The sequence below is a fragment of the Leucoraja erinacea genome, chromosome 3 (genome assembly GCF_028641065.1).
Source record: "Leucoraja erinacea ecotype New England chromosome 3, Leri_hhj_1, whole genome shotgun sequence".
In the NCBI taxonomy this organism is placed as follows: domain Eukaryota; kingdom Metazoa; phylum Chordata; class Chondrichthyes; order Rajiformes; family Rajidae; genus Leucoraja; species Leucoraja erinaceus.
This window is the reverse complement of record NC_073379.1, coordinates 58,112,258-58,136,694: the sequence shown is the minus strand read 5'-3', so window position 1 is coordinate 58,136,694 and position 24,437 is coordinate 58,112,258. Positions and strand designations below refer to the sequence as shown.

Genomic DNA, 24,437 nt, shown 5'->3' with positions numbered 1-24,437 from the left:
CAGACACCCCACACGCTGTGAAAGGAACTCTCTCCCCCCAGTGGTTTTGTCCTTTTACAGCTGCTTCCCACTTTACAGCCGCTTCCCATCAGCTGTCGGCAATGAGGGATAAACTTGGCTATCCCTCAGTACAGTAACATCATTCTTGATGTTGCTGTACTGAGGGAAAGCCAAGTCTATCTTTCTTGGCTAACAACCTAACCTTCGGCTTCCAAGACGCAGGTAAATTTTCGTGCCTTATTTTTGGGTAAAAAATAGTGTCTTCATTGTCGGGAAATACGGTAGTCATGTTTAGTATGTTGCATATCCTTTGCATGCAAAGACTGCTCAAAGTCTGCGATTCATCAACATCACTAGTTGCTGGGTGTCTTCTCTGGTGATGCTCTGCCAGGCCTGTATTGCAGCCATCTTTAGCTTATGCTTGTTTTGGGGGCTAGTCCCCTTCAGTTTTCTCTTCAGCATATAAAAGGCATGCTCAATTGGGTTCAGATCTGGTGATTGACTTGGCCACTCAAGAATTAACCATTTTTCAGCAGTGAAAAACTCCTTTGTTGCTTTAGCAGTGTGTTTGGGATCATTGTCTTGCTGTAGAATGAACTGCCGGCCAATGGGTTTTGAGGAATTTGTTTGAACTTGCGCAGATAGGATGTGTCGATACACTTCAGAATTTATTATGATACTACCATCAGCAGTTGTATCATCAATGAAGATAATGTGAGCCAGTACCTTGAGCAGCCATACATGCCTCGGCCATAATACCCGCACCACCGTGCTTCACACATGAGGTGGTAAGGGCCTGCCACACTTGTGTGCCATTTGCGCGTCATGCAGGTGGCGAGCGAAGATTTTGCGAATCCCAAAATCCTGGGGCGCTGCACGCGACCGCGTGTCACTGCCTACGTCACCACGCATCATGCATGCGTAATGCACGCCATGCGTGCGTCGTGATGTGTAAATGATGCGCAAATGACGCCCAAGTGGGACAGGCCCTGTATGCTTTGGATCTTAGGCAGTTCCTTCTCTCTTCCTTACTTTGCTCATGCCATCACTCTGATATACAAGACCTTTTGCCAGAACTGTGGTTGCTCTTTAAAGTACTTCTTGACAAGCTGTAACCTGGCCATCCTATTTTTGTGGCTAACCAGTGGTTTTCATCTTGCACTGTAGCCTCTTTATTTCTGTTCAAGAAGTTTTCTGCAGACAGCGGTCATTGACAAATCCACACCTGTAGAGTGTTTCTGATCTGTTGGACAGGTGTTTGGGTTTTTTTTATTATAGAGATAATTCTTCTGTCATCAGCTGTGGGGGTCTTCCTTGGCCTGCCAGTCCCTTTGCGATTAGTAAGCTCATCAGTGCTCTCTTCTTAATGATGTTCCAGACAGTTGATTTTGGTAAGCCTAAGGTTTGGCTGATGTCTCTAACAGTTTTATTCTTGTTTCTCTGTCTCATAATGTCTTATTTGACCTTCATTGGCACAACTTTGGTCCTCAAGTTGATAAACAGCAATAAAAGTTTCCAAAGGTGATGGAAAGACAGGAGAAAAGACTGAGAGCTCTTTAACCTGCATTAAGGAGGCAATTAAACACACCTGACCAATTACAAACATCTGTGAAGCCATGTGTCCCAAACATTATGGTGCCCTGAAATGGGGGGGGACTATATACAAACACAGCTGTAATTTCTACAAGGTGAAACCAAAATATGTAAAAATACCCTTTAATAAAATCTGACAATGTGCAATTTAACCACATGTGATTTGTTGTATTACAAATCACAAATTGTGTCCAGAGGCAAATAAATAAATGATGGGTCTTTGCCCCAAACATTATGGATGGTACTGCAAGTGACTTCCGAACTGGGATTGCCTTGTGGTTTGCTCTTGATCTGGTCTATGGCCGTAAATGCAGCAAATCTGCATAAAAAATACACAAGTAATTTTCAACTTTGAAATTTTGACAAGAAGCCTCACCAAAACATTTACAGAGCAAAATTCTGGTATGATTTCAATTGTGGTTAGACAATTGTAGCTTTAGTTTAGTTTAGAGATACAGCATGGATAGAGGCCCTTCAGCACATCGAGTCTGCGCTGACCAGCGATCCCCACAGACTAACCTTCTTATACTACGGACAATTTACAATTATACGAAGCCAATTAACCTACAAACTTGTAAGTCTTTGGAGTGGGGGAGGAAACTGGAGAAAACCCATCAGATCACGGGGAGAATATACAAACTCCGTACAGTAGTCAGGATCAAACCTAGGTCCCTGGCGTTGTAAGGCAGGAACTCTACCGCTGCACCACCGTGCCACCCTGTAGACTTGTACGCTTGAAACTTTTTTGTATTATAACACTTAAATATACAGCTTTCTGACAGAACAAAGAATCTACCAGTTGAAAAACATGAATAAAATTATTGTCATCTCATAGAAGCTCACATTTATTCACATAATGAAATTCTATTGATTTTCTGTAGTGAAATCCGTTTTAAGAGGTAGATTACAATCAGCAACCATTATTATATGTACACTTTTACTGTAAACAATGAAGGACTACTTCCTACCCTGCTTCAGACAATGTCAGCTTTTAAGTCACTTGCTTTACATTTGAGAAACTGGATGCACACACTTCCACAATTTACCAAATATCAAAATGTTATTATGTTGTATTTTCTTACTTTCAAATTTTTTATGCTTTCTTGCCAATCCATGGATGCAATCTGTGCAACTGCTGCAATAATTATTTGCAATGCCTTGTTCGCATTCTCCTTCATTACTTTGAGGACCATTTCCACAGTTACCTGCATTTTAAAGTAAAAAGGATTATTTGAAGAAAATAATTTACTACATAATCACCATTTCTGGACATAAAACAGAAGTAGGACAACATTAAATATTTGTTCTTGATGAAAGCATTTTGTAACTTTTCATCAGATTGTTGCCATCTTTATATTTATTTGCCCTCCTCCCCCTATCCTGAAAAGTACCCTACAATAAAGCACAAACTGCTTGAGTATTACAGGTGGCTGAGGGCATATTTTGTTATAGATATCCCTGTCAACAATACTAACATCATAAACACATCATAAACCTGAGCGTCCAGGAGCAAAAAAGGCTGCAAAACGTTGTAAACACTGCCCAGTCCATCATCGGCTCTGACCTCCCTACCATCGAGGGGATCTATCGCAGTCGCTGCCTCTAAAAGGCTGCCATCATCATCAAGGACCCACACCATCCTGGCCACACACTCATCTCTCCGCTGCCATCAGGCAGAAGGTACAGGAGCCTGAAATCTGCAACATCCAGGTTCAGGAACAGCTACTTCCCCACAGCCATCAGACTATTAAACACAACTTCAAACAAACTCTGAACTATAACATCCTATTGCACTTTATCTGTTTATTTATGTGTGTATATATATATTCTATAATATATCGACACACTGATCTGATCTGTATTTATGCCTACAATATTCTGTTGTGCTGCAGCAAGCAAGAATTTAATTGTCCTATCTGGGACACATGACAATAAACTCTCTTGACTTGACTTGAGGTGTGGCATTGTGAAAAGCAATAGACGCATTGGGACTTCACTGACTACCCCATCATCGTATGATCTCAATGCTGAACATTTACTTGCCACTTGAACAGCATGCCCAGTGGAATATTATGGATTAGTTTGACTTAGTAAAATGCCTTCACCTTTATGGCAGAAGGGCTTGCTCAAGCTACATTTAAGGACCTCATGTCCTCATTCAAGCCAAGTCAAGTCAAGTCACTTTTATTTCTATAGCACATTTAAAAAACAACTCTCGTTGACCAAAGTGCTTTACATTGGTGGAGGTACTAATGTTATACAACAGTGGTTCATAGATTAAGTACATACATAAATACATACATATAATCCTCCCTCAGAGGACGTCAAGAAAGGCTTGAGAGTAAAGATGAGTTTTAAGTCTTGACTTAAAAGAGTCGATGGAGGAGGCAGTTCTAATGGGAAGAGGGATGCTGTTCCACAGTCTAGGAGCTGCAACCGCAAATGCACGGTCGCCCCTGAGCTTATGCCTAGACCGCGGGATGTTCAGTTAACCCCAAGTCAGCCGATCTGAGGGACCTGGAGGTAGTGTGGTGGGTAAGCAGACTTTTGATGTAGGTGGGGGCAAGCCTGTTAAGGGCTTTGTAAACATAAAGAAGGATCTTGAAATTTATTCGGAACCGCACAAGGAGCCAGTGGAGAGAGGCCAGAATCGGGGTGATGTGGTCCCTTTTTCGGGTGCCCGTCAGGAGTCTCACTGCGACCAGTTTTGGACCAGTTGCAGGCTGGACAGGGAAGATTGGCTGATGCCAGCGTAAAGGGAGTTGCAGTAATCGAGGCAGGAGGAGATAAATGGGTGGATGATCTTTTCGAGGTCGTCAGACAGGAGGAATTGTTTTATTTTAGCTATTGTCCGAAGCTGGAAGAAGCTAGCATTCATATATACTTTAGCACAATGATGATTCAATGTTCATTGTTTGGCATGTTAATGTTCCCCTGTAGTTCAGGAAGGATCAGATAAGCAAAGGCATTTGAAGGTGGAGCAGATTGTGCAGCTCGATTAATGTTTTTTCATCTCAGCCAAGCGCAGTAAAAATTATTTGAAAGGGCATTTATTTCCGATTTGCCCTTTATTGACAACCTTTGTCTCGCTGGCTGTAGTGAATTATTTTAAGGTAATCTTGTTTATGAAGAGAGGCCTTCCCACTTTTGGGATAAAGTATTATCTGCATGCCTGCCTTTTCCAACATTTACAGTGGCTTGCAAAAGTTTTCATACCCCTTGAACCTTTCCACATTTTGTCACGTTACAACCACAAACATAAATATATTTTATAGGCATTTTATGTGATAGACCAACACAAAGTGGCGCATAATTGTGAAGTGGAAGGAAAATGATCCATGGTTTTCAAATTTTTTTACAAATAAAAAACTGAAAAGTGTGGCGCGCAAAAGTATTCAGCCCCCTTTACTCTGATACCCCTAAATAAAATCCAGTGCAACCAATTGCCTTCAGAAGTCACCTAATTAGTAAATAGAGTTCACTTGTGTGTAATCTAATCTCAGTATAAATACAGCTGTTCTGTGAAGGCCTCAGAGGTTTGTTAGAGAACATTAGTGAACAAACAGCATCATGGAGCCCAAGGAACACACCAGACAGGTCAGGGATAAAGTTGTGAAGAAGTTTAAAGCAGGGTTAGGTTATAAAAAAATATCCCAAGCTTTGAACATCTCACGGAGCACTGTTCAATCCATCATCCGAAAATGGAAAGAGTATGGCACAACTGCAAACCTACCAAGACATGGTCGTCCATCTAAACTGACAGGCCGGGCAAGGAGAGCATTGATCAGAGAAGCAGCCAAGAGACCCATGGTAACACTGGAGGAGTTGTAGAGATCCACGGCTCAGGTGGGAGAATCTGTCCACAGGACAACTATTAGTCGTGTACTCCACAAATCGGGCCTTTATGGAAGAGTGGCAAGAAGAAAGCCATTGTTGAAAAAAAGCCACAAGAAGTCCCGTTTGCAGTTTGCCACAAGCCATGTGGGGGACATAGCAAACATGTGGAGGAAGGTGCTCTGGTCAGATGAGACCAAAATTGAAGTTTTTGGCCTAAATACAAAACGCCATGTGTGGCAGAAAACTAACACTGCACATCACCCTGAACACACCGTCCCCACTGTGAAACATGGTGGTGGCAGCATCATGCTGTGGGGATGCTTTTCTTCAGCAAGGACAGGGAAGCTGGCCAGAGTTGATGGGAAGATGGATGGAGCCAAATACAGGGCAATCTTGGAAGAAAACCTGTTAGAGTCTGCAAAAGACTTGAGACTGGGGCGGAGGTTCACCTTCCAGCAGGACAACGACCCTAAACATACAGCCAGAGCTACAATGGAATGGTTTAGATCAAAGCATATTCATGTGTTAGAATGGCCCAGTCAAAGTCCAGACCTAAATCCAATTGAGAATCTCTGGCAAGACTTGAAAATTGCTGTTCACAGACACTCTCCATCCAATCTGACTGAGCTTGAGCTATTTTGCAAAGAAGAATGGGCAAAAATGTCAGTCTCTAGATGTGCAAAGCTGGTAGAGACATACCCCAAAAGACTTGCAGCTGTAATTGCAGCGAAAGGTGGTTCTACAAAGTATTGACTCAGGGGGGCTGAATACTTTTGCATGCCACACTTTTCAGTTTTTTATTTGTAAAAATATTTGAAAACCATGTATCATTTTCCTTCCACTTCACAATTATGCGCCACTATGTGTTGGTCTATCACATAAAATCCCAATAAAATACATTTACGTTTGTGGTTGTCAATTAACGCGAGTTGAAAAAAAGTGTTTATTTACTTGCACAATAAAAGCACCACACAATCAAATTTCAAGGCGGCATGTGTGTAATGGGATCCTGAATGCAGAATGATGTGAAGTAACCACTGGGCTAAGTCTTTTTCTCTCTGTGTGTTGCTTTGCATATGTATTTAGGCATAAACAAAACTTTGCTCATCTCCAATGCAGCAGAAGGTAGAAATAAAATCAGGAGTGTGTGGAGAAGATTGAAGGGGAGGGATGGATTGAAAAGATGGCAGTGTCTGATGAGGGGGGGGGGGGGGGGGGGCAGGGGAAGAGAGAAGATCACAGGTGAGGATTAGAATGTGCCAGAGAGACTCAGTACAATTAGGAAGAAGGTTGTGCTACCGACTACATCTTAATGGACAGCAACCTTACGTTTTAAAAATCAGGTGTTCTGAACAATGACATTCTGCAAATGCATGTGCATAGACATTGAGCATTGATTAAATAAGTTGCCAACACTCAAAGTACTGTAAGGGCACAAGCAACTGTGGATCTTCAGCGGAGTACAGAGAGTAAATGAAAAACGCAAAAAAAGATTGATTTGAATCTCTCTTCCCTCCAAAGCTACATCCTAAAGTTCAGATATCCGCGATTGGTACAGCTTCTGTCTTCAATTGAACATTTCACTGCATTGGCATGACTAAATTAAACAATACAGACACCATTTATTCAGAACTTCATACATTGCTCAACCAGTGTAACACAGAACAAACACAATAGTTTATTGCTAGGTACATCAGGGTTTCCTCAACCAATCATTACTCACCCGCAGCACTCTCTGCAGCACCTAAGTTTGTAAACTGTTTTGTTTTGTGATTGGTTTTTATGGTAGTGTCTATACTTATCCATGTAACTGGCATTGGTACAAAGTGATGAAGTTGACCTCAGTGGAGAATACTGTAGAAGTTTCTCACTATTTAGAAACAGTAGAAAAATAAAAAATTGCCATGGTCCTCTCTCCTTGGATTGAATTTCTTTTAGAGTTCACTGTATCCACCATTGTATCAGTGTCAGAAAGCGCCGCAAGTCCGCCGACCAATGCGGTTCAGAATCAATTTCAAGCTCCTCCTTTATGTATACAAAGCCCTTAACGGGCCTGCCCCCACCTTCATCAGAAATCTGCTAAGCAATCATACTACCTCTAAGTCCCTCAGGTCGGCGGACGTGGGATTACTAACCATCTCGCGGTCCAGGCATAAACTCAGGGGCGACCGCGCTTTCGCGGTTGCAGCACCTAGACTATGGAACAGCATCCCTCTTCCCATCAGAACTGCTCCCTCCATCAATTCTTAGACTTAAAACTTATTTTTACTCACAAGCGTTTCTTGAGGTCCTCTGAGGGAGTGCTGTATGTATGTATTGTTAGATCTATGTACCACTGTATGTAGAACGTTAGTACCTGCACTGATGTAAAGCACTTTGGTCACCGAGAGTTGGTTTAAAATGTGCTATTGAAATAAAACTGACTTTTGACTTGACTTGACATCAGCTTTTCGTTCTAATGTAGCAAACAGCAAACAATGGCCGGTTTCCTTTATCAGTTACTTTTTTGCATATCTATCATTCATTTGTTCTATATCTCTCTACATCATTGTCTATATCTCTCGTTTCCCTTTCCCATGACTTTCAGTCTGAAGAATGATCTTGACCCAAAACGTCACCCATTGCCTCTCCTGCTGAATTACTCCATCATTTTGTGTCTAACTTCTATTTGAACCAGCACCTGCAGTTCCTTCCTATACTATTTAAAAAAAATACAGTTGAAGAGCTCTGGGCCCTCTATACCTATTGCTAATTGGATGCCAGATTAACATTAGATTAAAATAACACACTGATTTCATACTTGTCAGATAGTTGCAATCAAATGTGCTCTTCTATCTCCATCTTCCTGTTTAGAGATATACAATATACCATCAATATGATGGCAGAGATGTTTTTGTTTCAGTTCAACCCACATTCTAATTTTTTTGTTCCGACTAATGTACTGCCCTCTAGTTTTAGAACAAAATAATCTACAACCCTCGTGATTTTATATACCTCTGCAATGTCATTCTTCAGTCTCCTAAGCTTAAGAGAAAAACATCTCAGTCTCTTCTCATAATTCAAGCACACCAGTCCTGGAAACATATTCGGAAATCTTTTCAGATTCCTTTCCAGTTTAATGATATCCTTCCTATATCTGGGCGATCAGAACTGCACACTGAGTTCGGTCTCACAATTTTGTACAGTTAAGAGTCATGGAGAGTCATACAGTGTGTAACAATCCCTTCGATCCAATGTGCCCATGCCAACAAATATGCCCCATCTTATCCTCGCCTCCTGCCTGCATTTGGCCCATATCCTTCTAAAAGGGCTGTCCCACTTGGGCGACCTAATCCGCGAGTTAAGAAGTGTCTTCAACCTTCAAGGTCGAGGGCACTGGCCTGGAAAGCCTCGACAGGATTGTCCTGCCTGCCTGTTTGTCAACACTTGTGTGGGCCTCATTTATACATTGCCACTTGCTCCTACAAAATGCTGGAAATGTCATTTCTACAACAGTGTTATTTCAGATTCCCAGCAGTTTTTTGCTTTGATCTTTCATGTACCATTATTGTATCATCGTACCGCGAGCTGGATCGAACACACACACACACACACACACACACACACACACACACACACACACACACACACACACACACACACACACACACACACACACACACACACACACACACACACACACACACACACACACACACACACACACACACACACACACACACACACACACACACACACACACACACACACACACACACACACACACACACACACACACACACACACACACACATCGCAAAGGCGGGGGCCAGAGAAAGCAGAGGAGCACTGTCTGAAATTCACAACCACAATGAAGAGGAAGGTAAAACGGCTGCACAGTAACGGTAATTCCTTTACAGAGCGGGGGGGGGGGGGGGGGGGGGGGGGGGAGAGAGGGGGAGAGAAAGGGAGAGAAGGGGGGAGAATGGGAGAAGGGGAGGGGAGAAGGGGGGGGGGGGGGGGGGGGGGAGAGAAGGAGTGGAGACACTTTTAAGAAGTATAATAAAATTTAGCGGGCATTTTACCTATCTGTAGGTTTTCCTTGGTCCTGAAAACTCCAATGAGCCAATCAAAATGCCCAGTCAGCGAAGGAGATTGCCTACGGCTGCCCTCGACTGCCTGTAACTAAATAGCGACCCCACTCCACTGCACTATGAGTTCAAAAGAACCATGCTGACCAAATTTTACTCGGCAAATGTTTTCAACATGCTGAAAATCTTTCTGCCACCTAGCTGGGACCACGAGTATTCGGGAACTTCCCTCGAGCATGAAGGAGAGTTCCAACGATCTCATAGGACGTCCTAGGACCACGTGTCGACCATGCTGTGAGTTTGAAGGTCGAAGACACTCTTCTAAACTCGCAGAATAGGTCGCCCAAGTGGGACAGCCCCTTAAACCTATCCTATCCTATCGATGTACCTGCGCATTTTGCTCTGGTATTACATTTCATTCACATGTTCAAACTATAATGCTTTTTTATTCATGTTTAATGTTTTATGTATCATTCTTGTTACTGTATGTCATGTTACTTGGGAGCGGATCACCAAGGTAAATTCCTTGTATGTGTACATACTTGGCCAATTAACATTAATTAATTAATTCATTCATTTATATCTGTCTACATGTTTTTTAAACGTTGTAACAATACCGGCTTCAACTACCTCCTCTGGCAGCTCGTTCCATACACCCATCACACTTTGTGTAAAAAGTTACTTCTTGGGTTCCCTTTAAATCTTTCCCCATTCACCTTAAACCTACATCCTGTGGTTCTTGATTTCCCAACGGTAAAATATCTGTGCATTGGCCTTCCCTATTCCTCTCATGATCTTATACACCTCTATAAGATCACCCCCCAGTCTCCTGCGCTCCAAGGAATAAAGTACTAGCATGCTCAACCTCTCCCACTAGCTCAGGCCCTCGAGTACTGGCAACATCCTCACAAATCTGTTCTGTACACTTTCCAGCTTTACAACATCTTTCCTATAACAGGGTGCCCAGAACTGAAAACAATACTCCAAATGTGGCCTCACCAATGTCTTGTACAATAGTAAGATTAAACGAGAACTTACCAGTTCGAAGTTTGATCGTTATTTTATGAGGAGTACGTTGGGGGAACACGTGAAGAACCCAGCCAGGACGCATGCGTGTCATTCTTCAAAGCAGCGGTGTGAAATCACAGGCAACTGTAATGACTTAAACATAGTAAGATTAGAGAAGAAATACCAGTTGAGTATATGATCATGGATGGGAGCGGAGGGCACGTATTCCCTCAACGTACTCCTCATAATTCGAACTGGTAAGTTCTCGTTTAATCTTACTATTTTACTTCGGAGTCACGTGAGTGACTACGTGAAGATTTCAAAGCTCTGTGATTTCATGCTGTGGAAATGAGTCCATGCATCACATCTGCCTTAATGACTGTAGGAGGAATTGTGTCAACATATTGTAGACATGAATCCGACATTGAAATCCATGAATTGATTAACACAAATTATAGCCCCTATTTATGGGGTAATTAAATTACAGAACTTAAATTGTTTCTGCAAATGTTCCAGGTTTAATGACTGGTTTATGATAAAATAGTTGGAATGTTTTTCCCCTGACCATCCTGCTGCCTTGAGGATTTGGTCCATTGGTACATCCAACTGCATAGCTGCCGATGTAGCTGCAGCCCTGGTGGAATGAGATTTAAAAATATTAGTATCCATCCCAGCCTGTATTAGAACCTGTTTCAGCCATCTTGAGATGGTCTGGACCGTCACTCTTTTGTGTGGTTGCTTATGGCTGACTAAAAGTGCCTTCTCATTGCCTCTGATGATTTTCGTGTTCTCCATGTATAACGACAAATGTCTTACTATACAGAGACGATCATCTGTTGGGTAAGACCTAAATTCTATATTGAGGCCTGCTGATCCCTGTCTGTTCTGCTTTACTAATTCATAAATATGAAACGTAATATTTTCAGATGAAGAAGTCATGTGTCCAGTCTTAATTTATGTAATGAATGTACCCTTTGTGCCGTGACCAATGCAATTAGCATAACTGTTTTTAATGTCAGTCTATGTAGGGACAGAGCTGTTGCTGGAGACCAATTCCTGAGCATCTTCAGGACAATACTCACATCCCATATTTGGGAGTACCTGGTTCTTGGGAGATTGGTATTAAAAATTCCCCTCATAGGTTTTGTTACCAGTGGGTGAGTCCCAGCAGAGTGACGCTCTGTTCCTTGCCATAGATAAGTTGATAAGGCACTTCTGGCGCAGTTGATGGCACTATAACTGAGCCCCTCATCATAATGGAGGCCTGCCAGGTATTCCAGAACAGACGGGATGTTCATATCTCTGTAGGTGATGCTGTTTTTGTGACAATACATCTCCCACTTCTTGATATAGACCAGATACTGTTTTTTGGTGGACTGTCTGTGGCCCGCCAAAATCATGTTCACTGTTCGGTCTGTCAGTCCCAGCTGTAGTAGTGGTATTTTTAAACTCTACAAATTAATAAATTCAAATAGTTATGGCATGGGTGGCTATCCCTTGTTACGGGATGAACCAATAAGTCTGGTCTATTCGGGATGGTGATACATGGTTCTAATACCATGTTCAGTATCACTGGGAACCATGGTTGAGTAGGCCAATCGGGTACTACCAAAATACCAGACGCAGAGTCTTGCTGTATTTTCCTTAATGCCCGACTGATGAGGCAGAAAGGAGGGAATGCATAAATAAACAATTTCCCCAATGCAGCAAAAATGCATCTGTCGTCGCTGCCCCAGGGTCTGGTTCCCACGAAACAGTTTGAAAACTGGTGATTAAGCCTGGATGCGAATAGATCGATATCTGGTGTTCCATATCGTGCTGTAATATCAGCAAATACTTTTTATTCAACATCCATTCGGTGTTTTCATTAAATTTGCGTGACCTGGTGTCTGCCACTAAAGTTAGTTTACCTGGTAGGTAAGTAGCTGATATCCAAATATCTCTCTGGATACACCACTGCCAAATTGTATTAGCCAGATTGTCACATGATGTCGATTTGTTTCCACCCATGGCCGGTGTGGAGGCGACATCGGGCACAGCTGATCCCATTAAAGGTGATTCAAGTGCCGCTGGCAGCTGCTGGCCCACCAGCTTTGTCGCAGCCCTCGTTGGTTTCTTCGACTTTTCCATGCTCCCTACCTGTAATCAGCATGGGAAAACACAAAAAGACCGCAGAGTACTCTTACCTGCAGGTCCTGGTTTAAATTGTTGCTATGGGGGAACGTCGTTCCACCCCGCCTCCTGCCGTTTTCGACTTGTCAAAGTCGACGGCACCATTCTGAATAGTCTCCCGCCCGGCCGTGGTGTTCTGGCCGGCGCGGGACCAAAAGTCGGCACAGCTGATCCCACTTACGGGGCTTGTGCCTTCAGCTGCTGTTGGCTCCCGCAACTTCGCGGTCCTCCCCAGCCTGCTTTACTCGCAGCACTTGTGGACACTAATTTGTCCACCTTCCCCCCCCGTGTAAAAACAGCGCGGTTTCAAACTTACCGCTGCGGGGGAACGCTCCACCCCGCCTGTCGTTTCGCAAGCGTGAAAGCGATATGACACGCATGCGTCCTGGCGGGGTTCTTCACGTAGTCACTCACGTGACTCCGAAGTAAAATTATAACATAATCTCCTAACATCTATACTCAATACTCTGACTGATAAAGGCCAATGTGAATGTGCCAAAAGCCTTCATGACCACCCCATCTACCTGTGATGCCACTTTCAGGGAACTATGTACCCGCACTCTTCGATCTCTTTGTTCTGCAACACACCCCAGAGCTCTGCCATTCACTGTATAGGTCCTGCCCTGGTTCGACTTCCTGAAATGCAACACCTTGCACTTATCTGTATTCATCACCCATTCCTCAGCCCACCTGCCTAACCTATCAAGTTCCTGTTGCCATTTTTGATAACCATTTTCGCTTACCACTCACTTTTGTGTCATCTTAAAAATTACTATTCATGCCTTGTACATTATCATCCAAATCATTGATATGGATGACAACCATTTTTTGGCCTAATAACGTACCTTGAGACACAGTCTGAAAAACCACCCTCCAACATCACCCTCTTCTTGAAGCCAATTTTCTATCCAGTCAGCTAGTTTTCCTTGAATTCCATGCGATCTAACCTTCCAGAGCAGCTTACCATGCAGAACCTTGTTCAATGGCGTGCTGACCTTGTCAAAAGCCTTTTTGTAACATAACATCCCACTCCTGTACTAAATGCTCTCACAGAGTAAGCAAGCATGCCAAACAGCTTCTTCACCACTCTGTTTACCCAAGTTTCCTCTTTCAGGAAACTATAAACCTGCACCTCTAGGTCTCTTTCTTCTACAATAATATCTAGGGTCCTGCTATTTATTGTGCTGTTATCATCTTATTACTTAGTATTACTGATAATTTATTGTATTATTGATCCTTGTACATTTATTTACTGTTATTGCTTGTGCCTGTGCCCGTGCCTGTGAAACTACAGCAAGAATGTAATTGTTCTGTTCCCGTTACACGTGGCAATTAAACATTCTTGACTCTAGGCAAGCCCTGCCCTGGCTTAAAATACCGAAGTTCAACACCTCACACTTGTCCTGCTTTAATTTTCTCTGCCATTCTTCGACCCCTTTCTCCAGTTCATGTTCATAAGTGATAAAAGCAGAATTAAGCCATTCGGCTCATCAAGTTTGCCCTGCCATCCAATCATGGCTGATCTATCTTTCCCTCTTAACCCTATTCTCCTGTTACAGTCTTCATAAAGATATGTGTGGAGGACTGCATCCCTACAAAAACCTTCAGAGTGTTTCCCAATCAGAAGCCTTGGATGAACTCTGAGATCCGCACTCTTCTGAAGACCAGACACCGGGCATTCATGTCTGACAATACAGTGGTCTACAAGAAATCCAGATACGACCTTGGTAAGGCCATCAAAAAAGCCAAAAGGGACTTCTGCTCCAAGCTGGAGGATGAGACAGATGTTCAGCAGCTCTGGCAGGGCCTCAATGCAATCACCCCCTACAAGGCGAAATCAGGAGGTAGCTTGAATGTCGGGGAAACATCACTCCCTGACGAGCTCAATGCGTTTTATGCGCGTTTTGATAGGGTGAACACTGATGTGCCTTCTCGAGTCCCCATTCATAGAAACATAGACATAGAAACATAGAAAATAGGTGCAGGAGTAGGCCATTCGGCCCTTCGAGCCTGCACCGCCATTCGATATGATCATGGCTGATCATCCAACTCAGTATCCCATCCCTGCCTTCTCTCCATACCCCCTGATCCCTTTAGCCACAAGGGCCACACCTAACTCCCGCTTAAATATAGCCAATGAACTGGCCTCAACTACCTTCTGTGGCAGATAATTCCACATATTCACCACTCTCTGTGTAAAAAAGGATTTTCTCATCTCGGTCCTAAAAGACTTCCCTCCTATCCTTAAACTGAGACCCCTAGTTCTGGACTTCCCCAACATCGGGAATAATCTTCCTGCATCTAGCCTGACCAACCCCTTAAGAATTTTATAAGTTTCTATAAGATCCCCCCTCAATCTTCTGAATTCCAGCGTGTACAAGCCGAGTCTATCCAGTCTTTCTTCATATGAAAGTCCTTCCATCCCAGGAATCAGTCTGGTGAACCTTCTCTGTACTCATGCCGTCACCAGAGACTTCAATTGGAACGTCGACACCAGGCCCACCCAACTGACTCGGAATCCCCGAGCCCCACTGCCAACCTGGCCCTGCCCCTCTCCAGTCCCAAAAAAACCCCACCTTCCACCGGCCTTACGGCTGCCTCAGCCCCTCCTATGGCAAGAATGTCTTTCCTCAGATTAGGAGACCAAAACTGTACGCAATACTCCAGGTGTGGTCTCACCAAGATCCTAAACAACTGCAGTAGAACCTCCCTGCTCTTATACTCAAATCCTTTTGCTAGGAATGCTAACATACCATTTGCTTTCTTCACTGCCTGCTGCACCTGCATTCCTACTTTCAATGACTGGTGTACCATGACACCCAGGTCTTGTTGCATCTCCCCTTTTCCTAATCGGCCACCATTCAGATAATAGTCTACTTTCCTGTTTTTGCCACCAAAGTGGATAACCTCACATTTATCCACATTATACTGCATCAGCCATGCATCTGCCCACTCACCCAACGTATCCAAGTCACCTTGCAGCCTCCTAGCATCCTCCTCACAGCTAACTGCCCCCCCAGCTTCGTGTCATCCGCAAACTTGCATGTTGCATTCAATTCCCTCATCCAGATCATTAATATATATTGTAAATAGCTGGGGTCCCAGCACTGAGCCTTGCGGTACCCCACTAGTCACTGCCTGCCATTGTGAAAAAGACCCGTTTACTCCCACTCTTTGCTTCCTGTCTGCCAGCCAGTTCTCTATCCACATCAATACTGAACCCCCAATACCATGTGCTTTAGGTTTGTATACTAATCTCTTATGTGGGACCTTGTCGAAAGCCTTCTGAAAGTCCAGATATAACACATCCACTGGTTCTCCCCTATCCACTCTACTAGTTACATCCTCGAAAAAATCTATAAGATTCGTCAGATTCGTCAACACCTTTCATAAATCCATGCGGACTTTGTCCAATGAATTCACCACTTTCCAAATGTGCTGCTATCCCATCTTTAATAACTGACTCCAGAATTTTCCCCACCACCGATGTTAGACTAACAGGTCTGTAATTCCCCGTTTTCACTCCCCCTCCCTTTTTATAAAGTGGGGTTACATTAGTTACCCTCCAGTCCTCAGGAACGACTCCAGAATCTAAAGAGTTTTGAAAAATTATCACTAATGCATCCACTATTTCTGCGGCTACTTCCTTAAGTACTCTGGAATGCAACTTATCTGGCCCTGGGGATTTATCGGCCTTTAATCCATTCAATTTACCTAACACCACTTCCCGGCTAACCTGGATTTCACTCAGTTCCTCCATCTCATTTAACCCCCGGCCCCTTGCTATTTCCGGCAGATTGTTTATGTCTTCCTTAGTGAAGACAGAACCAAAATAGTTATTCAATTGGTCTGCCATGTCCTTGTTCCCCATGATCAATTTCCCTGTTTCTGACTGCAAGGGACCTACATTTGTTTTAACTAATCTTTTCCTCTTCACATATCTATAAAAACCTTTGCAGTCAGTTTTTATGTTCCCTGCCAGTCTTCTTTCATAATCTATTTTCCCTTTCTTAATTAAGCCTTTTGTCCTCCTCTGCTGGACTCTGAATTTCTCCCAGTCCTCTGGTAGCCTGCTTGTTCTGGCTAATTTGTACGCTTCATCTTTTGTTTTGATATTATTCCTGATTTCCCTTGTTATCCACGGATGCACTACCTTCCCTGATTTATTCTTTTGCCAAACTGGGATGAACACTTGTTGTAGTTCATCGATGCAGTTTTTAAATGCCTTCCATTGCATATCCACCGTCAACCCTTTAAGAATCATTTGCCAGTCTATCTTGGCCAGTTCACGTCTCATACCCTCAAAGTCACCTTTCTTTAAGTTCAGGACCCTTGTTTCTGAATTAACAATGTCACTCTCCATCCTAATGAAGAACTGAACCATATTATGGTCACTCTTGCCCAAGGGGCCACGCACAACAAGACTGCTAACTAACCCTTCCTCATTACTCAATACCCAGTCTAGAATAGCCTGCTCTCTCGTTGGTTCTTCTACATGTTGGTTTAGAAAACTATCCCGCATACATTCCAAGAAACCCTCTTCCTCAGCACCCCTGCCAATTTGATTCACCCAATCTATATGTAGATTGAAGTCACCCATTATAATTGTTTTACCTTTGTTGCACGTGTTTCTAATTTCCTGTTTGATGCCATCCCCAACTCCACTACTACTGTTAGGTGGCCGGTACACCACTCCCACTAGCGTTTTCTGCCCCTTAAGTGTTTCGCAGCTCTACCCATATCGATTCCACATCCTGCAAGCTAATGTCCTTCCTTTCTATTGAGTTAATCTCCTCTCTAACCAGCAACGCTACTCAGCCTCCTTTTCCTTCCTGTCTATCCCTCCTGATTGAATATCCCTGGATGTTCAGCTCCCAGCCTTGGTCACCCTGGAGCCATGTCTCCGTGATCCCAACTATATCATATTCATTAATAACTATCTGCACATTCAACTCATCCACCTTATTACGAATGCTCCTTGCATTAAGATACAAAGCCTTCAGGCTTGTCTTTACAACACTCTTACCCCTTATACAATTATGTTGAAAAGTGGCCCTGTTTGATTTTTGCCCTGGATTTGTCTGCCTGCCACTTTTACTTTTCACCTTGCTAACTATTGCTTCTACCCTCATTTTACACCCCTCTGCCTATCTGCTCTTGCACCCATTCTCTGTGATGGTATTTCAGTCTCAGTCACAGAGGCCGACGTCAGAAAATCCTTCAGAGGGGTGAACCCTCGAAAAGCGCCTGGACCACATGGTATATCTGGTCGTGTTCTAAAAACCTGTGCGGACCCACTGGCTGGTGTTTTTACAGACGTTTTCAACCTCTCACTTCTGAGGTCTGAGGTTCCCACCTGCTTTAAAAGAGCATCAATTATACCGGTGCCCAAGAAGAGCAAGGTGACGTGCCTGAATGACTATCGACCAGTGGCACTAACGCCGGAGGTGTTGAAGTGCTTTGAGAGGTTGATCATGGCGCAAATCAACTCCTACCTCGACAAAAACCTGGACCCACTGCAGTTTGCCAACCGCAACAACAGATCAACGGTGGATGCGATCTCACTGGCTCTCCACTCCGCTCTGGACCACTTGGACAACAAAAACTCATATGTCAGGGTGTTATTCATTGATTACAGCTTGGCATTTACTACAATCATCCCCTCCAAGCTGGTTACCAAGGTCTCAGATCTGGGTCACTGCGCATCCCTCTGCAATTGGATCCTCGACTTCCTCATCCACAGACCACAGACTGTTCGTATTGGTGGAAATGTGACAGCCTCGATAACAATCAGCATGGGAGCACCTCAAGGCTGCATGCTCAGCCCCCTGCTGTACTCACTCTATACTCATGACTGCGTAGCCTGTCATAGTGCAAATTCCATCATCAAGTTCGCCGACGACACCACTGTTGTGGGACGTATCACTGATGGAGACGAGTCAAAGTATAGAAGAGCCGACTGACCATATGGTGCCAGCACAATAACCTGGCCCCCAACACCAGCAAAACCAAGCAACTGATTGTAGACTTTGGAAGGGGTAGGATGGGGACCCACAGTCCCGTTTATAACAACGGGTCGATGTGGAGAGGGTCAAGAGCTTCAAATTCCTGGGCGTGCATATTTCTGAAGATCTCTCCTGGTCCGAGAATACTGATGCAATTATAAAGAAAGCACATCAGCGACTCTACTTCCTGAGAAGATTGCGGAGAGTCGGTATGTCAAGGAGGACTCTCTCTAACTTCTACAGGTGCACAGTAGAGAGCATGCTGACCGGTTGCATCGTGGCTTGGTTCGGCAACTTGAGCACCCAGGAGCAGAAAAGACTACAAAAAGTAGTAAACACTGCCCAGTGCATCATCGGCTCTGACCTCCCTACCATCGAGGGGATCTATCGCAGTCGCTGCCTCAAAAAGGCTGGCAGCATCAGCAAGGACCCACACCATCCTGGCCACACACTCATCTCCCTGCTACCTTCAGGTAGAAGGTATATGAGCCTGAGGACTGCAACGTCCAGGTTCAGGAATAGCTACTTCCCCACAGCCATCAGGCTATTAAACTCAACTGAAACAAAACTCTGAACATTAATAGACCATTATCTATTTGCACTTTATCTGTTTATTTATTCATATGTGTATATATTTATATAATGGTATAATGGACACACTGATCTGTTCTGTATTCATGCCTACTATATTCTGTTGTGCTGATGCAAAGCAAGAATTTCATTGTCCTATCTGGGACACATGGCGATAAACTCTCTTGAATCTTGAATCTTGAATTATTAATATAGAGAACCACCGCACTGGCTGACATTCCTACTATTCTGCTACGTAAAGAGTAAAGACAGATGTGCCAAACCACAAGTGTGATTCAGCAAATACTGACTCATCCAGCAATAAATTTTTCCAAAACCCTGCAAGAACAATATCTGCAGCATTGCCAACAGTTAAATTATACTATGAAATTGTAAATTAAGTCATTTCAAAGCAGAAGGTCATGCCCTGATTTCCTTATAGCCAACTTTCCCTCCCCAATTTAACCTAAATCTTATCCTCCCAAATAAACAAGTTCAACGGGTCGCAGTGAATCCAAGCTATCAACAATACTCAATGGTTCAAGAGCTCAGCTGATATCCGGAAAGCGGAACATTGCCACTATGATTCCGGGGATGGCTAAGTCTTTTCTGGCAAGGATTTCACCAGCAGCTGGCTTAGCAAACACAGGTACAGGAAGTGAGAAGGATGTGGTATCGTTATGAACAGTGAGTTTTAAAAAAAATCAGCGCCTGGGGACATTACCGGGGTCAGTTACAGGAACTGCAGAAACTATCCTTCCCCAGCAAACAAAGCTTGAGTATACTACTCACATTTCACTTGTAGTGGACACAAACACATTTTAATTAATTAGATAAATTAACCAGGGGGGAATCACCACTGCAATTAGAACTTAGAACAATTAATCACAGAAATAGGTCCTTTGGCCCACAATGTCTGTGAAGAACATTATACCAAGATAAACTAACATCTTTTGCCTGTATCCCTCCATTCCCTGCCTATCCATGAGGTTATCTAAAAGCCTCTTAAACACCACTATTATACCTGCCTCCACCACGACCCCTGGCTGCGTGCTCCAGATACCGACCAGCCTCGGTGTAAAAAAAACTGCCCCACAATCTACTTTTATCTCCTTAAATTTTGCCTCTCTTACCTTAGAGGAATGCTTCTAGTCTTTGACATTCCCACCATGAGAAAAAGATTGACCGTCTACCCCATCTACGCCCATCATAATTTTGTATGGTTCTATCACGTTTCTCCTCAACCTCTGGTGTTCGAGAGAAAACAAGCAAAATTTGGCCAAGAAATAATCTCCAATTATCATGCAGTTTCTTCAGAGTGTAAAACTTCATGTAAGAAATAGCTTTCTTGTACAGCACACTCGTTTTGTGAAGTATATATTCCTCTTCTGCTTTAGTTGGGAGCATTCTTGCCTCTGTATTAGTAGGGTTTAGGTTCAAGTCCTACTTGAGTATCTTGAGCATAGTTGAGGGAGTGCTGTGCTGTTGAAGTTCTAATACTGATTTCCCATCTGTTTTTTTGTGTGCACATAACAAATCCCATAATCCAGAGAATGAGCCGGGAAATCATCTCCATTGTAGTTTGCTACACAATAATATTCTCTCAAACAATGTTATTGAAACAGCTTGGCTTATTGTTAACACCTTGTGTTTTCTGGGAGTTTATTGACTGCACAATGGCTGTGGAGTTTTCCCACATTACAAACGTGACCAAATTTCAATTATTGCAAAACACATTATTGGCGCTTAACAGCCATCGTATCAAAACCATCTTGCTACTGGGCTTGGTACAACATTTTTTTTTTTTAATGCTTCTTAATGTATAAAATATCCATGCTGGTATTTTCCCCATTCATTCACAGGGTGCTGAAATTGATAGGATTTCCACTATGTATCATCTATCCCCAATCTTCTCTGAAGTAACAAAGCAGTTAAGAGTCAACCAGATTCGTGGGGCTGGTGTCACATATGGGCTAGATTAAATCAGCATGTCAGATTTCTTTCCCTGAAGGAATTTGGTGCCGCGTTATTTCTTCCAGAAATTTCGTGGGGATGTTACTTCAATTGAGATTTCAACTGATCACTATAATCTATTGCAGTATATGATGCCATTAGATTGAGTTCTTAAGTGATAGTTACCAGATTAATGCCCATATATCATGCTCATTGATTGCAGCTCTTACAAGATCTGCAGCACCTATATAACAATGAGTTTTGTCTCCAAGATCTATCCCCTTTAACATTCTTGGAAAGAGTTTGCAATGTGAGGGTTTCCCAAGGACCAGAGACACAGGGTTTTCCACTATATATCTCCTAAATGTGCTGCAACAAGAAGTGGAATATATCCTATTAAAGTAGTTTGTGAATTTCAATATCCACATCAGAAGATCCCAGGATGAAATACTTTTCCTTTTCCTTTCAAAAAATTGTACTGCATTTGTAAACATGTGATAAATAATTTAAAAAAACAGGATTAAAATAAAATTGCAGTAACTACACAATGATATTTCTGTTGTTTCTGATTTCTTTTTCTATCACAAGGAAAACCATCACCATGATTCTCAATTTCCTTCTAGCGACAGAAGTTCAGCTCCTCAAAATGCAGTGTGGATTTGTCCATCGAGAGGTACAATATGTACAATCTACAACATGTGGAAACTCTAAAAAATGCAGGGATTGGAATCAATCACTATACACACATTCTTCAGCTTTACTTATTTTTTGCCTCTATCAACTAAGAAGGAATGTAGAGAATACTTCTCAAATAGAGAAGGCTCTCAGACATTTGTCTCCATTGTACGTATTGCACATGATAGCACACAAGCCATATTCTAATGAATAGAGCCACAGCAGAGTGGGGTCAAGCAAGGTTAGACAACGCTAACACTCTATTCACATTTTTATGAAAAACACTAATGAAGGTATATGAAAAACTATGAAATAGAGACGTGACTTGTCCATATAAAGTCTGCACTGAGGTCCATCAGTCTTGCATTTATTTGACTTTTCATGATAACTCTCATAACAGAATCATACGGTGGGATTGGGGGGACACTACAACATCCATTTTAATATTCAGCACATCTTTTGGAAAGCTTTTGTGCTTGATAACTTTAATTGACCATTTTCTGACTTGGTTTCTGTTATTTGCATGAACTGTAAAATGAACACAAGGAGTTATGTAAGTTACAAAATGTTTCAGTATCTGGATCCAGATTAGGTCCACCTGCTCATTTAGAAAGCTACCTCTAGACCGAGAATTTTTACAAGAAGTCCTATAGGTTCAGAAATATAAAACAATGGATCAGTTCCAGAACTCATATTATACATGATGCACAGATTTTCTCTGATCACCATGAACAGTCTGTGTTTGCAATAAGGTTATCCGTAGTATAACAGCATTCATTAACCATGTGTTACTATACTATGACAAGATACGATGCTACAGACCACATGCAGGCACTCTGAAGTGGGATTGAATATTCAACATGAGTCTCGGTCCAGGGGAAGAGAAAGAATATAGACAGACTGAATGATGCCTCTTCTATTTTATTTACAAGGTTGGAATTCGAATGTCACCAAAACTATTATCCTTTAAAGTGACTGGCTGTGGCCCTCTCACCTTGCCAACCCATTAGACAAGCCAAGAAAAGTTTATGGAAAACCACAGCAGGGGATAACTTACCCAAGTCAGCAAGTCAAACAGCAGTAACTCTGCCTGGAAGATTACTGATAACTTGATGGAAATATGACACATTGTTATAGACACAATACTAACCACATCTCCACTTTCCTTCCAGCAGTCATAGTCAGTCGCCATGGCAATGCTCACATAGCTGATGCCTGCTTCTTTAGCTAGTACAACTTCTGGAACTGTGGTCATGTTGATGACATCACCACCCCACTGACGGAACATCAGGCTCTCAGCTCGAGAGGAGAAACGCGGTCCTTCAATTGTAACGATGGTTCCCTTAGTATGGTGCTTAATACCCAGCTTCTTCACAACATCTATTAACACCTTGAAATGGAAATTATAAAACAATTAGGAAGCTGAAGATCATCACTCATCAGCAATGTGGATAAAAGCATCACATTTCTGAAAATTTCTAACCAATTGTTTGGATATTACCAGCAATTAATACAAATGTTTTTAATACAAAGGTATGGCTCCACTTTTAATAGTCTCCATTGTTTACTGAGCTGCAGCCCTGAGAACAGGATAGAAGTTATCACATTGGATTGATTTTTCTTTGGGATTCTCATTGGGTATCTGACAAAATGTGTAGGAAGGAACTGCAGATGCTGGTTTAAACCGAATGTGCACATGAAAAACTGGAGTAATTCAGTGGGACAGGCAGCATCTCTGGAGAGAAGGAATGGGTGACGAGGCCCTAGTGGCTCCAATCGGACACGTCGGTGGCTCCAATCGTAGAGATGGGACTCGACCGGCGAGACCGGCATCGGGCAGAGCCCTAGTGGTGGGTGACTCCATTGTCCGAAAGAGCGGACAGGAGATTCAGTGGCGGCAGACAGGACGCGAGGATGGTCTGTTGCCTCCCTGGTGCCAGGGTTCAGGATGTCACGAGCCGAATTCAGAACATCCTCGAGAGAGAGAAGGTGAACAGCCGGCAGTAGTTGTGCACGTAGGCACAAACAACATCGGGAAGAAGAGGAACGAGGTTCTCCAACATGACTTCAGAGAGTTGGGAAGAAGACTGAAATGCCGGACTTCTAGGGTGGTTATCTCTGGATTGCTTCCAGTTCCTCGTGCTAGTGAGGACAGGAACAGGGAGATAGGGGATCTGAATGTGTGGCTGAGAGGCTGGTGCCGGGAGCAGGGATTTAGATTTATAGACCACTGGGATCTTTTCTGGGGTAGGGGTGGCCTGTACAAGGGACGGGTTACACCTTAACTGGAGGGGGACTGCCATTCTGGCAGGCAGGTTTGCTAGGGCTACATGTGTGGGTTTAAACTAAATAGTGGAGGGGAGGGATTGACAAATTGGGAGTATAAAGATGGAGTTGAAGGGGAAGTGGCTACAGGAAAAATTACAGAAGATTCTCGAATTAATGGGAAGAAAAGCTCGAGAATGGACAACAGAGTAAGGTCAGGGCCAATTACGAGCGGTGAGAGGGGGGAAGTGAATACAGAGGTCAAAGTGCTGTATATGAATGCGCGAAG

General features: G+C 43.1%; 1 protein-coding gene across 4 annotated transcripts in view; it reads right to left on the bottom strand.

The window, feature by feature from the left end:
- mtap (methylthioadenosine phosphorylase) overlaps positions 1–24,437 on the bottom strand; it is a 137,963-nt gene that overhangs the window by 5,810 nt on the left and 107,716 nt on the right. For all 4 annotated transcript variants that reach the window (XM_055632775.1, XM_055632777.1, XM_055632776.1 and 1 more), the window contains 2 exons: positions 23,034–23,273; positions 2,676–2,798 (listed from right to left, as the gene is read on the bottom strand). In XM_055632775.1, the coding sequence (XP_055488750.1) occupies positions 2,676–2,798; positions 23,034–23,273 (363 nt within the window). The remainder of the gene's footprint in view (positions 1–2,675; positions 2,799–23,033; positions 23,274–24,437) is intronic.